Source organism: Biomphalaria glabrata, chromosome 12 (assembly GCF_947242115.1).
Source record: "Biomphalaria glabrata chromosome 12, xgBioGlab47.1, whole genome shotgun sequence".
Taxonomy (NCBI): domain Eukaryota; kingdom Metazoa; phylum Mollusca; class Gastropoda; family Planorbidae; genus Biomphalaria; species Biomphalaria glabrata.
This window is the reverse complement of record NC_074722.1, coordinates 38,639,643-38,658,735: the sequence shown is the minus strand read 5'-3', so window position 1 is coordinate 38,658,735 and position 19,093 is coordinate 38,639,643. Positions and strand designations below refer to the sequence as shown.

Below are 19,093 nucleotides of genomic sequence, written 5' to 3'. Positions count from 1 at the left end.
TTCTGTGGCCTCTGGTTAACGATGGTGTTATGTGGCAAGTATAATGAAAACCGCCTTTATTTTTCCCCAGCTAACAACAGGTATCCATTAAAGCTGGTTGCCCAAAGATCACAACATTAAAAATTCCATTCTTCACCAGGAGTCAAACCTGGGATTCCTTGGTGCGGAAGTCAAGCACTTTATCACTCAGCCACCCTGCTGCCCCCTCTTTACTTGTAAAGAGATGGAATAGGTTGCCTAAAACAGACATGAAAACCAATCACTTAGTATACAAGAAATAAACAACTAGTTAAACATATGAACATAACAATGTAGTTTGTTTTTTTTAACATAAAATATCAGTACGTTCTAGACATTGCTTAGTGAACTTTTCTCATAAAAATTCTTTAAAAAAAAAACAATCTTTCTTTTACCAATTTTCTAGAGAATGAATGTGATGTAATTTCTTAAATGATTAGGTCCAACAATTCAATTTTCAACAAATAAAAAAAACCACATTAACTGAAAATTTCATTATCTTATCTTATATAATACAGACGTTACTTCAAAAAAGAAGATGATTACGTCCTACGCGTCATGCATTTAGTCATGCATATTAACCAATGACTTAAATTCTGCCAAGTCACTGGTTTTCCTGGCTAGCTCAAGCAACCCATTCCATGCTCTAATAGCACTAGGGTAGAAGGAGTATTTGTACAAATTTGTCCTAGCATTATAGAATAATGAATGTATAACAAAAAATAAATGTAGTAGGAATTCTAAAAACATACCAAAGCATCTCCAGGTTTGACTTCAATAATATCTTTCACTGGGTAAAAAGACTATACAAAGGATATAATAGACAGTGCTCGATATTGTCTTGAAAATATTGCTTAGTCTTTACATATAATTTCTTAATGTTAATATAATATTGTCAAGCTAACTCACTTGTGGCCATTGTGGATTTCCTTTGCCAATCTTATGATAAGAACCATTGTGTTGGTAACCAGTGATGACTCGACCTGGAACAATAGTTATGGTGGAAGAGAACTGAAAGGCACAAGGCTGTTACCTAGATCTAGTTTGAAGACCCTAATCCATTTTCTAGTTAGTGTGTGAGACATGAGGAAGTGAAGGAAGTGAAATAGTTTATCTTGAAGAGGAGAAAAGAGAAAAATTCTAACTCTTACCTAATCCATGAGAATGTGTTCTGTAGGCAAAGGGAAAGATACTCTTGTCCATTCTGAATGTACAGCTTATGTCTACAGGGTACACTGAAATTTAAAAAAAAAATGTATGTCCTTGGGTGTTTATAATGTTTTAAAAAAAAGATTCAACTATTATTAAATTTCATTAAACAAAAAAAAAAGCTTTTTCTTTGGAATAATATCTACTGAAAATAGTCTATAGAATTTAAGAATTCTTACAATTTACATGTGGTGGGATGGTGAAGCCAGCAGCCAACAAAAATATACCAGCAACATACTGGGGCTGTCACCTGATGCACATACCTTGCCGTGGTGTGACAGCTTGAGTGCCTCAATGACCCTCAGAGCTATACCGGCGGGAGCTCATCACTCCTGGCAGGTACTACCAAGCCGGACAGGTCTGTTAGGAAAGAGGCCAGACAAAAGGTGCCTCCCCCTCCCCGGGACACAGGGGTTGTGCGATAGGCTAACAACCTGTCCATGGAAAAAAAATAGTGTTATAGAAACCAGAACAAAAACACAAACACTAAACATTGTCAGAGGCGAAAGTAGAGCTCCACAAAGGAGACTTATGAAGCTATGCAGGGAAAGTCGAACGAATCCTGTGAGGCCGACCACTCTACTTAAACCAATGAAAAAGAAACACTTCCTTATTCAGAAGGCAGCATTTAACTTGGGAACATGGAATGTCCATACTTAACTAGAACCAGGTAGATGTGCACAAATTGCCAAGGAAATGGCCAACTACAAACTACAGATCCTGGGAATGAGTGAAGTTCGATGGAACACATTCGGTGAAACAAGACTGCAATCAGGAGAAACCCTTCTCTTCTCTGGAAAGGAAAAAGAAGATGACTTACATGAAAATGGTGTAGCACTACTACTAAACAAGGAAGCTTTCAAAAGTCTTTTAGAATGGGAACCAGTTTCAGAACGAATAATTAGAGCCAAATTTTTGTCTAAGTTCAAAAATGCTCACATCATTATGTGCTATGCTCCCACCAACCTTGCAAGTGATACTGACAAAAATACATTCTATGACCAACTGCAAAGTATAGTTGACAAAATACCTACAAGAGATGTTTTGATCATCATGGGAGACTTGAATGCCAAAGTGGGAAGTGACAACAGAGAGAGAGAGAAAAGTATGGGCACCCATGGACTTGGCACCATAAACGAAAATGGAGAAATGTTTGCAGACTTCTGCACATTTAATGAATTAGTGATAGGAGGCAGCATTTTCCCCCACAAAAAATGCCACAAAGTAACATGGGTTTCACCAGACAATAAAACAGAGAATCAAATCGACCACATTACCATACGGCGGAACTGGAGAAGCACATTACTAGATGTACGAAACAGAAGAGGAGCAGATATTGGCTCAGACCACCACCTAGTTGTTGCCAAACTAAAAATGAAGCTGGCCAGCAATAAAACAGAAAGAAACAAAAGGAAAAGATTTGACCTAGACAAGCTCAACAACACCCAGATTAAAAAGGAATTCCAACTATCCCTTCAAAATAGATTTGCTGTGCTACAACTAGATGAGGCCAAACAAAACGTCGATAAATCTTGGCAAAATTTCAAAGAAATTATTACTGAAACAAGCAATGAAGTACTAAGCCTTAACCCTAAGAAGAAAAAACAGTGGATTAGTGACGAGACATGGAAATTAATCGAAGAAAGGAAATGCGCTAAACAGGCAAAAACAAGAAACCACAAGCAACAATCAAAACAAGACTACCAAGCAGTTTCACAGAAAGTCACCAAAATGCTTAGACAAGACAAACGATCATTTTACAATAATCTGGCAGAACAGGCAGAAGAAGCAGCAGGTAAAGGAGATATAAAACAACTATACAAAATCACCAAACTTCTCAGTACCAAAAAGGCTAATTGCAATGTTCCAGTCCGAGACAAATATGGAAAACTACTTTCTTCAATAAATGAACAACTTGAAAGATGGAAAGAATATTTTCAAGAAGTGCTCAATAGACCTAAACCACGAAAACCAACAGATCTAAATGCAGGACCAACACTAGACATAAACATGGAAGAAATAACAAAAGAAGAAATAAGGAATGCAATCAAACAAATGAAGACAGGTAAAGCTGCTGGAATTGACAACATATCACCCGAAGTCCTAAAAGAAGGAGGAAGTGAAATAGTTGACCAAATGCACAACCTATTCAACAAAATTTGGTTAACAGAAACACCTCCGGGTGAGTGGAAAAGGGCTTGCTAATAAAAATACCAAAGAGTGGAGATCTATCACAATGTGAGAAATGGCGAGGCATCACTTTGCTGTCAGTACCAAGCAAGATTTTTAGCAGAATCATACTAAACAGAATAAAGGGAGCATGTGATGAACACCTAAGGGAAGAACAGGCCGGATTCAGAAAAGGGAGATCTTGTGCTGACCAAATAGCTACACTCAGGATAATTGTAGAACAATGTGTTGAATGGCAATCTCCTCTCTATGCAACTTTTGTCGACTTTGAAAAAGCTTTTGATAGTGTGGACAGAGAATCTATTTGGACTGTAATGAGACATTATGGGATCCCCAATAAAATAATAACCATAATCAAGAACCTTTATGATGGTTTCACCTGCCAAGTAACCCACTGTGGCAAGCTGTAAGAGGAATTTCCAGTCACAACAGGAGTCAAACAGGGAGGAATCCAATGGACTCTCACACAAAAGCTGGAAGATCTGGAATTCGCTGATGACATAGCCCTATTATCACACAGACTACAGGATATGCAAGAAAAGGTCACAGCTTCAAGCGAAGTAGGAAAAAGAGTAGGCCTAAAAATAAACCATTAAAAAAATATTGTACTCAAAATATTTTACTCAAAGTAAACAATAAACAAATCGGAGACATAGTATTGGATTCTCAGACAATAGACCAAGTAGAAAATTTTATATACCTTGGGAGTGTAGTCAGTATATCAGGTGGAACAGATGAAGACATTAAATGCCGTATAAATCTAGCACGTCAGACATTTACACAGCTAAAACCAACCTGGAAATCTCATTACATCTCAAACAAGACTAAACTAAGAATCTTTAACTCTAATGTCAAGGCTGTCCTACTGTATGGTTCTGAAACATGGAGAACAACTGAAGCCACAACAAAAAAAATACAGACCTTCATCAACAGATGCCTGAGAAATATCCTAAAAATATACTGGTATGACAAAGTAGAAAACACCAAACTGTGGGAGATGAGTGGACAAAAAAATATAGAAGTGCAGATCTTAGAGAGGAAGGTTTAGATGGATTGGTCACACCCTTAGAAAAGATACCAGCAACAGAGCTAGGCAGGCCTTAGAGTGGAACCCCCAGGGAACAAGACACAGAGGAAGACCAAAAAGAACATGGCGACGCAGTGTACTTGAAGAAGCAGAGAAGACCGGGAAGAGCTGGGACACCATCAAAAAGCTAGCAAGAGACCGTGGAGAGTGGCGTGTTTTTGTCGAGGCCCTATGTTCCATGAGGAACTCAAAGGAGTGATGATGATGATGAATATACTGGGGCCTAGAAGTGAAGGTTGTAAGTAAGCATTGAAGAGTATATAATAAGATAAATAGAAAAAAATCCTTGATTAAATTAACTAGATTTAGAACAATTTGAAGATAGAACTTTAAAAAGCAAAATGTTAATTATGCTAAGAGCCTTCAAATGCTAAAAGCGTTTAAAAATATAAAACAAGCTGTTGAAAGACTTCTGAAGATTCCAGCTCCCATGGTATCAACGAGGCGGCTCGGAAACATTTATTTTGTGGAAAGTGGATTTGCAAGCAACAGGTGAATATGGTCCCAATTGAGTTCAAACAAGCCACCACACTATTCCACAAAGAGGCTGCCATAAGAGAGAGCTAAGGGCAGGAAATTGTGCTAAACAAAAACAATAGGTAGAAATATTTCTAATCGCACAGACTTATTGTTAGTCTAGATCTATTACAAATTTAATTACATGACCGATCCAAACTAATTGATACAATTACACTTAATATAAGCTTGTTTTTTTTTTAAAAGTATTTTTACATATTTTTCTTGTGTAATATTGTTTGTTACTTTACTTCTGAATTGTCTCCTAGTAACTTTACTCTTGGTATTACTCCAGTAATTGTAAACATTCATTTGTTAGAAACTAAACAGCTCTATTTTAGACCTGATCAACTTATAATGCTAAGATTAAATAGAATTTCAGTTGTATGTTCCTATTGGATTTCTAAAAATTTCTTTTAATAATTTTTAAGCTCTAATGATTTGTTTGATTTCTAAATTAATTCCATAATATGAATATAATATTATAATTCCAAGGTATTTTGAGCTTTGAGATATTGGTTTTGAATAATAAGGATAAGCAGTTTTCATTTGTTTTGGTTATCTCTATTAATAATAATAATAATAATAATAATAATAATAATAAATACTCTCCGCAAGAGGTTCTCGAGTCTACTGAACATCTGCTGTACTGGGATAGGCCTATTCTGACCTACAAAATGGTAGATTTCAATCGCCCGGATCTGCTGTTCATCGATAAAAAAGAAAAAACCGCTACCATTATCGATATCGCCGTACCACTGTCTCATAATTTAAGAAAAACTGAGATAGAAAAACAAAGAAAATATGGGAACCTAGGCTTGGAGATTAAGCGTCTATGGAAATTGTCCAAAATAACAATATACCCCATTGTTATATCAACCGAGGGGATAATAACAACTGACCTCACAGACACCTTCAAGGCCCTTAACATTCCTAGGAACATCTTCGTTGCCTGTCAGAGGGCGGTACTGTTGCAGACCTGCCACATCACCAGAAAATTCCTCAGTGGAAACTGTTAAAGGGACTACGATGAATTTTGTTTCTCTTTAGCGAAAGTTGACCCTGGCAGCGCCAGAGAATGACTACTCGTTCATTTCTAACATAATAATAATAATAATCTTTATTGTCCGTATGGAAATTGGTCTTACAATTTGTGCATTACACCAAACAAAAACATTTTAACTATAAGAAACCAAAGTGTACATTCACACCAGACTCACTCATAATTTACATGTGACAAAGTTTATACCAGATTGTTCTTATTTAATGATTTGATTGCCAGGGGAACAAAAGAGAGTTTGTGTCTGTTAGTCTTTGCTATCGGTGTCTTGTATCTTTTTTGTGATGGTAAAATCACAAAATCCTGACACAAAGGGTGATTCTTTATTTCGAGGATCTTTTATAGATGGCTTTTTTATAGATGTTTGTCTCAAACAACTGCCCAAATGGGGTTTGTTTTTTGCAAATGATTTTACCAGCAGTATTTAGGATTCTATAAAGTTTATTTTTATTTTTAATGCTCAGATTGCCATATCAGGCAGTGATATTGAAACTTAAAATATTGCAGATATGAGCGTGATAAAACATAGCCAAGGCCTTTTCGCTAACATTAAACGAGGACAGTTTTCTTAGTAATCATAATCTTTGCTGCCCTTTTTTGCTGATATAATCAGTATTTGCAGTAAAATTTAGTTTATTGTCTAGGATAGTACCAAGGTATTTAAAGGTTTGCACAATTTCAATAGTCTCTCCAGCTACAGAAACTATGCGGTCTTTTGAAATAACATTGTTTACCCTAACCCTCTGAGATCTCTGGGTCAAAAATTCATTAGTCCATAGTATTATGTATGGACTAATCTTCAACGCTTTCATCTTTTCAATCTCTCCCTAGATATAGCTTTTGTTTTTTAAACGGCAGTAGGTAGGAAACTACACATATTGAAATTTCTTACTTCTGATGTGTTGTGTAAAATTTTAGTCAATTTTGTACAAGGTTCAAGCTGTACACGTTGTACAAGATAAAAGTTCATCACATCACAATAATGTTGTTTACGATGCCAAGTACCATCTCACTGTCCATCTTCAAGAGCATCAAGAAGCATCACAACTTCATGACATTTTCCTATTATGGATACAAACAGTAAAAATCCATTAACAACTTATTACAACGTTTAAACAGTGATACTTGAGGCATCCCTAAATTTCCAACCCATCAATAGATTCAAGCTTATTTCTTCCTTCGCTTACCATTTCCTCAGGAATCTAAAATTTACAAATGATCGATGTGATGATACACACAAAGAAAATATAATACTTCTGCTCATACTTACTTTCCAATAAGCTTTCAATATATATTATCTCCCTTTAAAACTATAACTCTTCAAATTATTTCCCTTTCTCATCAACACAGTCTTATGAGTGCCATACTATAGCATACAAATAAATATCATAACATATACAACTTATTTACAATCTAAAAGAACTCAACATGTTCATGCACTATACAATTAAACCATTGCTAGTATATATATCTATATATACTTATAAGTAAACCATCAAGAATTTACTTTCTCCAACTATATTCTGCTTCTCCATTTCTTCTTTGGTAAGGTCTATATGACCTACAATTGTCCCTTGTACCCTGGTGTCACAGATTACATTATAGAATTGTGTGTACATTTCTTATTTGAAAGAAATATAAGCCCTCGACATGAGTCTCGGGATTTAATCCTCAAATTTAGACACTTGACATTCAAGTCAGGATTTACCCAAGGGACGTAATTAGTATGTTTGAAATCTATTGGTTGATTTGAATTTAAACAAAGACATTTTTGAAAAGAGTTAGCGCCAGAGAATTGGCGGGGAGTAAGAAGGTAAAGGGAGTCGAATAAATAATGTCCTTGTAGTCAGTCACGTTTCTAAGAGCTCTGTTTGAAAAGCCTTTGTAATATGTTCCATGCTCATTGATTTGTAATTTGTACATAAACTGTACTTACGTTGTGTTTGAATAAAGTTCCAGAGTTTTGTTTTATCAAAGAATTGTCAATTGTGATTCTAGATCTTCATTTTTTGTTAACTATTGAATTCAAGTAAAATCCCCGGCATCACAACACATCATACCATCAAATGTTGTGACATATTTGGCACTCTCCGACTAACAAAAGTTCATGGACAACTTTTAACGAAATTTATTCAAGATCTAGATCTGGGACCAATTTCTAAACTCTTCAAAGGAACTTCATTCTTATTTAACGGAGGACAGAATTTCTGTGTTTAACAGGTCAGTTGGTTATCGATAATTCTTTTATAAAGATTTTCGTTAGAGTTACGTCTAACTCACGAAATCTATTATTATATGTAATTGGCAAAAGGAATAAGACCAATATACATAATATCTGGCATTATTAAAAGACCAGTAAAGCAAATAACTGGCATTATTAAAAGACCAGTAAAGCAAATAACTGGCATTATTAAAAGACCAGTAAAGCAAATAACTGGCAATATAAAAGACCAGTAAATCAAATAACTGGCATTATAAAGAAGACCAGTAAATAATCATTTGAGCAGCACAAAGTAAACAGAAGACCAGATTTAACCAACTGTTAAACCAGTAAAAAGTACATCGGCTCAATAGATCTATATTATTATTATACCTGAGATAAAGCCAAAATCCAGATATCGAACATTTTGCTCCAATACAAGAAACTAACAAAAAAATTAAATATGGCTTCCAGTTCTAGAACACAACGATTCTTCGAATTAATAGAATTTGCCAAAGAAAAGCAAATTTCAAAGCCAGACCAGTGGGCAGAGAAACAAGAAGAGAAAGAATATCAAGAGCAAGAAGCTGAAAAACAAAGGCAAGAAGCTGAAAAACAAAGGCAAGATTCTGAAAAACGCATGCAATTAGAAGAAAAAAAATTGCAAGACGCCGAGAAACAAAGGCAAGAAGCCGAGAAACAAAGGCAACATGAAAAAGAAAAAATGGAATTCGAAAAACAAAATAAAGAAAATAAAGAAAGCATTCCAATTCAAGGTCAATCAAATATGTTTGACAAATACAGATTAATGAACAAAATATCGGCTTTCAACGAAAACATTGACAATATGGACTCGTATCTCATAAGATTTGAAGAAATAGCTACAACATCCGGTCTACCTGAAGCACATTGGTCGAGCTCACTCCTCACCCTTTTGACTGGCAAAGCTGTCAACATTTGCTCACAACTGTCCATCAATGAACGCAGCACTTACTCTGATATCAAGGAAGCTTTACTGCGCCAATACGGAGCAACTTCAGCCAACTATAGAAAGAAATTCTATACTGAAAGGCCACAGCAAAATGATGATCCTCAAATTTTTGTAGCTAATATGTCAATGTGGTTTGATAGATGGGTATCCATGGCAAAAATAGAAGAAAGTTACCAAGCTCTTCGTCAACATATCATTATCGACAACATCACCCATGCTCACTCAGAAGATATTCAATCCTACATTATAGAGAGAAATCCTACTGATATACAGACATTAACCAAGATCATCAGACAATATAGAGCAGCCTATCCAAACAAGTCAGTCAAACCATCTGTTGAAGAAAATTTTGTCTGCTTTGCTCAAGACAAAAATGCAAGATATAAGTCAGATGACAAAGTCAAATGCAACAAATGTCATAAACTAGGGCATTTCACGTCTCAATGCCGCAGCAGAACCACAGAATGTTCATTTTGCCATAAAAAGGGTCACCAAACTCATGAATGTTGGAAAAAACAGGCAGTCTCCAAAAATCAAAATTTTGATAGACCCACATCACCAACTCAAAGATACAGCAATAGAGAGCAATACAATCTCAACAAAGCACCTGGAAACAATAAACCAGATAACAACAAACCTCGCTACAGAAGTCATTCACAGGACTCCAGACCACAATATATGCCAAACAGAAGCTCATATAACAGAAGCTATTACAATGAGCACTCAACTATGACAGTCATTGCAAAGTCCAATGGTCTCAAATTTTATCCAGGCTTTGTAGGAGACAAGAAGGTGGAAGTTCTTCGTGACACCGGAAGCACGTCCACATTAGTACATGAACGCTTCGTACACGCAAACAGTTTCACAGGCAACCACGTCCAAGTCACTGCATTCAACGGAACTGTCAGCAAGTTACCTGAAGCCATCATTTATGTTACTACACCATTCTTCAGTGGTCAAACAAAAGCATTAGTAACACCCAATCTACCAGTGGACCTAATCATTGGAAACATAGAAGGAGTTAAAGAATGCACTCCTCAAGAACTTGCTGAATGTACAAATGCCATAGAGCAAGGTCAAAAATGTTTAGCAGTAATGACAAGATCCATGACCAGACAACAAGAACATTTGGCACCTGAACAAGTTAGCCAAAATAATCACATGGCTACCTCAATTACTCAAGCTATGCAGAATGCAACAGAACCAGTTACTAGTCCAGTAGCCAGCAACAATCAAGAACATTCAACATGGACACCCCCAGTTACATCAAGCCCATCCCTACCGGTCATAAGTCCACCTCCAATTCCCGAATGTCCATTGTTGAACTTTGAAGAACAAGACGACATGCCCAGAGTCTCTAGCAATGATACAAGAACTCTAACTGGTCAAACTGAAGTCCATCAAGACAAGTCATATTTCACACATGATGACTTCATGCATCAAGACTTGAATAAGACTGCATCTGCATCATTATCTACCAATACTATGGTATTCATTGAAAATTCTTGCTACAATCAAGACAAGTCTCAAGAACCAGAAGCAGAAACTAAAGAAACTTATACTCAATCAACTTTGGCTATACCAGACAAAAGAAAAACTTTTCAACTTGACTCTACCACTCATACAAGTATTCCTCATCTGAAAGAATGTGAGTCAACTCAAGAAGCCATTACAACCAAGAACATTGAAAGTCAAAGAATATTACATCAACACATGAAATCAAGATATTTTGCTCAAGGAGATCAAGTCAAATTACTGTTACCATATTTCAGTAACAAACTGTTTTACAAATGGCAAGGTCCATTTACCATCACCAGAAAGATTTCCAACCTGCTTTATGAAATCAATGTCAACAAGTTTACCAGAGTATTTCATGTTCATATGTTTGAACATTACCATGAAACAGATAATGAAGACATCAAAGCAGAAGTTGAACATTTTACAAGCTTAGCAACTATTCCTGAGGAAGAAGAAACATCATCAACACCCATTCCTGAGATAGATGTTTCATTACCAACATCAAATAACATTGACATTCCAAAGGTCATCACTCTGAATGACATAGCAGCATCAAATCAAATTGACAGTCCCAAAGTCATCACTCTGAATGACATAGCACTACAAACAGTGAAGAACATTAAAGTGTTTCCAGACCATGCAGATTTCTTTACCAGTGTTTCTGAAACATTTCCAGTACTGCAATTTGAAAGAAACTCAGAAAGCAATAACATTGACAACACCAAGTTTCATCCTTCGTCCACTCAAGGGGCAACTTTTCTTCAGAAAGGAACAAATGAACTTCTTCAACATTGCCGTATTGACCGATTGAACTCAGACATGTTCTATTGAACATTCTAATGCAAAGCATTCTGCTACCATTGTTCTACAGCGTCAAAGTTCATCAACCAGAAAATTGAGTTTTGGTTTCGGACAGTTCTTATTTTCACCAAACTCAAACGCGGTTCAATCAGACATTATCTGTGAGATCATTATGACATGGAGACAACAGCTTCATAAACTGAAAGACCTTTTCTTCAAGTTTAGAAAATGCACATCCATGTCGGCAATTCAGAAGGGTTCCGAACTTTACATTTCTACTCTACATATGTACTATAGCATATTTAGTGCCACTTGATCCATTATCATTCATACTCGTCAAGGAAGAACAGTATTCAGTTGTACTTAATCAATTAATTTGTCTACTTATTTTTTCCACAGGTATTCTATATCTGATGTTACATTTATTTTAGCACCAAGCAACCCACTGAGGAAAGTCACTCATTCAAGATACTTTGTTTATTATGTTTCAGCATCTTTGCATATGACATGCATCAGACATTTTAATTTTTAAATCATGAGCATTTTATTTCAGGTATTTTATTTCAGGTCGAATATTATTGCATATATCCTATTATAACACTACAGATACATGACATATAATTGGAATTTTTCATTGCTTCACACATATTGAGATTTATTTCACATTGAGTATTATTTTTCAGAAGATTGTCATGTATACATCATTTTTTTTTCTATGTCAATTTTTCATATGCAATATATTTTTCCATGTACACATTTTCACATTAGCACTAACCAAATGAGTTATGTCATATTTTAATATCATCATGAAGCTTCATAACCTATTCAATTCAAGATTTAATTTATCCAAGTATTATGCTTTGTACAACTTTTGATATTGTCTCATTTTCATAACCACTTGAATAGTGAGACAGGTATTCAAAGTCATCAATAATTTTATTCACTGCATTTACATATTTTTTATCTCCAAGTTGACTTTATTTTGTCATATGTTACCTCAACCATTTTTCTATAATTTCATGTATGGTATTTTGTGTATATTTAAATAATTTTAATACATATGAGCATTTCTATTATCATACAAATGCTAAATGGAGAGGGGGGTAATATGTCACAGATTACATTATAGAATTGTGTGTACATTTCTTATTTGAAAGAAATATAAGCCCTCGACATGAGTCTCGGGATTTAATCCTCAAATTTAGACACTTGACATTCAAGTCAGGATTTACCCAAGGGACGTAATTAGTATGTTTGAAATCTATTGGTTGATTTGAATTTAAACAAAGACATTTTTGAAAAGAGTTAGCGCCAGAGAATTGGCTGGGAGTAAGAAGGTAAAGGGAGTCGAATAAATAATGTCCTTGTAGTCAGTCACGTTTCTAAGAGCTCTGTTTGAAAAGCCTTTGTAATATGTTCCATGCTCATTGATTTGTAATTTGTACATAAACTGTACTTACGTTGTGTTTGAATAAAGTTCCAGAGTTTTGTTTTATCAAAGAATTGTCAATTGTGATTCTAGATCTTCATTTTTTGTTAACTATTGAATTCAAGTAAAATCCCCGGCATCACAACACATCATACCATCAAATGTTGTGACACCTGGTACTCATCAGAGTTACATCTTCTCTGAGGGTTCCCTCTATGATACTGTCTATCATAGGCATTGCTATCAAAATTTCTGTCATACTCATAATGGTCAGATCTCCTATCTGAATAGTCACAACTTCTGCATTGCCTGGCAATATGTCCCTTTCTTTGACATTTAAAACAAATAATGTTTCTTCTCACTTTACCATAAGAATTTCTTTGTCTCATTTTGTATTCATGTCTTCTATTCCAGCTATCTATCTCTCCTTGAGTCAGTTCCTTTAGTCCATGTATATTGCCTAAAAGCAAATCATGAGACAATCCTGGTATTGCTAAACCTTTACAATAACCAGTATAAAATGGTGTTTCTAAGAAAACTTTACAGGCTTGATAGCGCTTGATACTGCCATCTATCAACCTTACTTTTTTCTCATAGCCTAATAAACAATCTGGTTTAACTAAGTTACTCCTAATTCCAACTGTACTGCATCCCGAATCTTTGACAAACCTCATAGGTTTCCCATTGATAAAACCAGAGTGTACTCTCACTCTGTTGGTTTCATCTTCTGCAAAATTTATTTCTTCTACACCCCAACAATAGTTCATCTCTTCTACTTCTTCATTATCACTACTTTCTCTACTGTCCCTATCATTGGTGAAATATACTCTACTTTTGTTATTTCTGTTTCTGTTCTCTTTAAACTCAACTTTCCTACTCTGCTTTCTGTATCTCGTCGGGGTCGCCAAAATAATGTTGTGGGCTAATCTAATCTGACTTCGACTATGTATCAATAATTACTTAACATTAGCCACAGAACATTATTTTAATTTCCTAAACATTTTTTGATCATTTTAAGTTCACATGGCACTAAGAAGCTGCAACACATATCAATGCATCAGTAAAGCAGAAAAAAAAAAATCCCACACATTCTGGTCTTCATGCACCAGTTTATCAAGTAGCAATCAAATCAAAGGTGTAGAAAATAAAAATATTAATACAAGTTATTACTGTATATTATATAAGGGTCTTTAGTTAGATGATGACCTGGAAGTAAAGAAAATGTTGCCTTAATGGTTTCAATAAAAACATGTAGATAGCTAACTATAGAACTAAGGAATAGTCTTATGTATTGTTACTATTCCTGGCTAGCTTAGACCACTGAGCTATGAATGTTTTTGCGGCAAAACCAAATCTGTAAACATCAAGTTGTCACTAGAAATTAGTTAAGTCTGATAAAAAGAATTAGCTTATTGTTAAAGGGTTTAACATTGTTATGACATGATTAGGAATTAGTTATTTGTTTCGGGAATAAGGGGAAAGTTTTAATTAGCGACAAGTGACGTGACAGATCTTAAAAAAATAAGAACGCTCTAAGTGAAGCTAAAAGGAAGACGCTTCTTGTAGAGTAGTAGAATTGAGTACAATAGATATACGGATTTACGACATAACTGACATCGGACGATTCCCTTCTTGAGTATTAAACATATTTGTAGAACAACATATCAGCGTCGACTACATATTTGATTGTTTCGGCCTTTCGCCAGTGTTACTGAAGTAGTTGAGTTCAGCGTTACTCCCAGTCAGATCTACACTAGACAGATTACCAAGAATCAACACCGCGCGGAAGCCTTAACACATGTATAAATAAATGGATGGATTATAAGACCTCAGTCAGTCTTCCCTTGTTCAATTCATACAAAATGTGGTTTGATAGAGCACATTGGCATTAATAATTAATTAAATAATTCATCAACGCAAATATTTATTTAAAATTTTCCTTACCTTTGGGCATGACAGTTGGAGGAGCATTCTTAGCCCAGGCAAACATTATTGAGGACTGACCATTTTTACACATTAGTGGACAGTTCCTGTTGAGTAGAGCAGAATAGAAACTTAACATCCACCAAACTTTTTTTTCTAAAGATTATTTCTTTTATATTTAAAACTTTTACATGATTCAAATAAGTCAGACTAAAAAAATAATAGTTGCTTTTAAAGTATGGAGAGCTCATTTCACAGATGAATTTGACATAAGCATTGCAATGGTTTGAAATGAACACAAAAGATTTGCAAGACCATCAATAACTTTTTGATGTTTAGTTTTTATGAATAGTTTATGGAAGTCTCAAGGAAAAAAAATTTAATAATGTCCACCACTTAGAAAGCCAACTATGTTCCAGTAGGGGGATTTATATTTATAAAAGAGAAATATTTCTTTAAAGACAAATAAAGGTAGACTAACTAGGAGAGAAAAAGACATCAAAGTATTAATACTAGTAGATAAATTTGAGACAAAAAGAAAACAAAAAAATAATTAAACAGTAATGAAACACAAAATTATTAGTGGTTTAAGATCACGTCCATTTTTGTATAAACATTGTTGAAAACAAAGTTCTGTTGATTAATTGTACATTTTTGTTTGTATTATTATTTGTATTATTTGTATTAAAGAGTGTTGGTATTTTTGTAAGAGTGTTGGTATTTTAAATATCTAGAAAATTGCTCAAAATATTAAGAAGTCAATAAGCCTTTCAGTAAGTCTCTTTTACTGAGCTATGCCATTGAAAGAATCCTCTTAATGTCTCCAATGTATTCTGCTTCTCGAGAAGAAGACTCAACTCCAAGGTCTTTGTGTGCAAATAAATTACATCAAGTTCATCTTTTCTTAAAGGAGAAAGCTTCATTCTTTTATAAATTGCCTTTATATAGTGCTTGCAAAGCATGCTTAGTGCACTACTGTCAAATTTCTTGTATGGACAAGGGGGGGGGGGGGGAGAGAGAAGGTATTATGGAAGTTTTCATGCTGCCTTTAGGCAGTCAGCAAACACAAAGCTCAGTTGGGATTCAAGCAGACACTGCTAAGATATTAATCAATAAAATCCAACTGACCATTGTTTTGTTCTGGGGGATTTACTCCTGGACGGTTGTGAGATCCTATGGCTGCTTCTTGAAGAGCTGGATTGGGTGGAAGTGGAACACTAACATCTTTGGGAAAGTTATCTCCTGTCAGTAGTGTAAGTTCATTGAATTTACAATCTCCTGATGAGTCAGCTACAGAACTATTTGTGTAGAACATGATGTAATAATTGCATATCTCATCATTGCCTGTTGACCTGCATCAGAAATTATCATCAGTAAGTGAACAACTCATCATTTCCTGTTGACCTGTACAAGATTAAAAGAAAAAAATGTTTTGAAAATCAACAATAATACAATTGAGAAAAAAAAAAGTGTTTACTTAAGGTTTAAAACTGAAAGAGTTTTATAATCATTATTTCTTTTCTTTAACAGATGTTTTGAGACTATCAGATATGGAATCAATTTAGACTGGTTGAAAAATGGAATAGTAAAATAGAGAAATTTGTGGAGTTCCCACTAAGACTAAAACTGTTCAAAGGGTTTGGATTTATATTTGTAAACATGTGATAACTTTATTTTTAAAGAAGTATCATTGTGGGCCAATAGAATGTAGACAAATGAAACTCCTCTTTAAATACATGAGGCTTAGATGTAAAAATTGATCTAAAAAGGAAAACTTTTTAAACAATAATTTTTTGTTAAATAACCTAAAAAACTGCTATTGCAAAAAAAAAAGCAGCAAATTAATATGTGGATTCATTTTTTTGTTTTTAGTATCCAATTTTTTTAGTGGTTTTTGTTGAATATTTTAAAAAAAAAAGCAACTTTGTATTTTAAGAATTATGACTAGAAAGTAATTCAACCTCATGTACTAGATAAAGAAGTAAGAGTAGCTTCTTCAGCCATAATGATCTTTCTTAGAACTAAAGCTATTCAATAATGATAATAATAATAATTTTATTTATAAAGTGCTGTTAACAAACAAAATGTAGGCTCAAGGCGCTATAATAAGATTACAAACACAAACATGACAGCTAAAATGACAGTTAATCTAAAAAAGTTTTAAACAGATAGGTCTTAATGTTCTTCTTAAAAGTGGTGTAGCATGTTGTCTGTCTAAGATCAATGGGGAGTGAGTTCCAAACCTTTGGTCCGTGAACTGAAAAAGCCTGCAGACCGTAGCTTTTGAGGGAGAAACGTGGCACTACTAAAAGCGTTGAGTCCATTGAGCGCAGGGTTCTCTGGGGGACATATGGAGTAATCAGTTCGCTAAGGTACAAGGGCATCTCGTTGTTATATATACACCGATGACAAAGTGTGGCGACCTTGTAATCGATTTTCGCTTTCACGGGAAGCCAATGGAGCGTGCGCAAGAGTGTAGTAGTAGTAGAATCTTGTCTAGTTTTTTAAGGACTATTCTAGTGGCGTTGTTCTGTATACATTGCAGCTTGGCTATTTTGTCATCAGGTATACCTGCTAGCATGGTGTTGCAGTAGTCAAGGCGGGAGAGTATGAATGCCACAGCTAGCGTTTTTGTTGACTCCGTTGTTAAATATGGTCGGATCTGGCCTAATCTGTGTAGCTGCAGATAAAGACCTTTGCAGAGCTGACTTATGTGTGGGTCGAAAAATAGTGTTGAGTCGAAGAAAACTCCAAGATTCCGCACTACATGGACAAAAGGAACATGGCAGTTCATGATAAAGAGAATCTGTGCTTTCAACTTTTGAGACATTGCTCCTAGTGCCAATCTTAATTATTTCTGTCTTGTCTTCGTTCATCTTGAGTTTATTTTCAACCATCCAATCGCTCACCCTTGCAACGGTACCACTGATTTTCTCTGCCAGATGCGACACCTCTGAGGGTACTGATGAATCATATAACTGTGAGTCATCGGCAAAGAAATGGTATAAGATGCCGGTTGGCTGTATGACACCGCTGTAAGTTTACACTTGCAGACTTTTGTAAGTTTACACTTGCAGAAAATAAATCAAACTAATGCTGGTGTCACTAGTAGTGTCAATATTAGAACTAACTCACTTGTGGCCATTGGGGATTCCCTTTGCCTATTCATGATAAGTCCCATTGTATTGATAGCCTGTGATAACTTTGCCTAAGTTTAAAAATAAAAATATTTAAGTTTAAATATTTTTTATTTTGGAGTTTAATTGTTTTAGGTTAAAAAAAAAGATAATCCATGTGTAATAGACTAAAACAACACGAGCTTCAATAAACACAATGTTTTTATTCGTCCATCTTTATGCTCTTTACTCCAGCCACTTGTTCTCTATACTCTGAATTCCTTTTACACACAGTTCCTGACACACTGCTGTTCACTCAAGCATGTACACTCAAGGTCCACTGGTCATTTCATACACAGGCACACACACTGCACTACCAGCCACGCAAAACACATACACTTACTATCACAATGAGCATGTGTTCTATATGCAAAGGGGAATATACTTTTCTCTTTTTGGAAAGTACAGCTGATATCTACAGGATATGCTACAATATGCTAGAATATACAAAGAATAGCAAACAGTTTACATTTATCAACAATTCCAAAAGACCAGACATTAGGACTCTTACATTTTATGGTCATTAATAATTTTGAAAATTATGATTACTTCCCTTACATTTAATCATAGACATATCTCTCTTACAGTGCTATCACTTCTCTAACACTTAATCATATATCTCTCTTACAGTGCTATCACATACTTTTCTTACACTTAATCATATATCTCTCTTACAGTGCTATCACATACTTTTCTTACACTTAATCATATATCTCTCTTACAGTTTCGTCACATAGATCTGTTACACTTAATCATATATCTCTCTTACAGTGCTATCACTTCTCTAACACTTAATCATATATCTCTCTTACAGTGCTATCACATACTTTTCTTACACTTAATCATATATCTCTCTTACAGTTTCGTCACATAGATCTGTTACACTTAATCATATATCTCTCTTACAGTGCTATCACATACTTTTCTTACACTTAATCATATATCTCTCTTACAGTGCTATCACATACTTTTCTT

At 34.9% G+C, this 19,093-nt stretch overlaps 1 protein-coding gene across 6 annotated transcripts in view; it reads right to left on the bottom strand.

The window, feature by feature from the left end:
• Window positions 1-762: 762 nt before the first annotated feature.
• Window positions 763-19,093, bottom strand: part of LOC129922014 (peptidyl-glycine alpha-amidating monooxygenase B-like) — a 72,428-nt gene continuing 54,097 nt past the window's right edge. For 2 of the 6 annotated variants that reach the window (XM_056005891.1, XM_056005892.1), the window contains exon 8: window positions 18,191-18,555. In XM_056005891.1, coding sequence (XP_055861866.1) covers window positions 18,403-18,555 — 153 coding nt within the window. In that variant the 3' untranslated portion in view covers window positions 18,191-18,402. Of the gene's footprint in view, window positions 822-927; window positions 1,002-1,169; window positions 1,254-1,406; window positions 1,662-6,972; window positions 7,143-14,963; window positions 15,050-18,077; window positions 18,151-18,183; window positions 18,556-19,093 lie in introns of those variants that run through there. The other 4 variants (XM_056005889.1, XM_056005888.1, XM_056005887.1 and 1 more) reach the window with 4 other exon arrangements.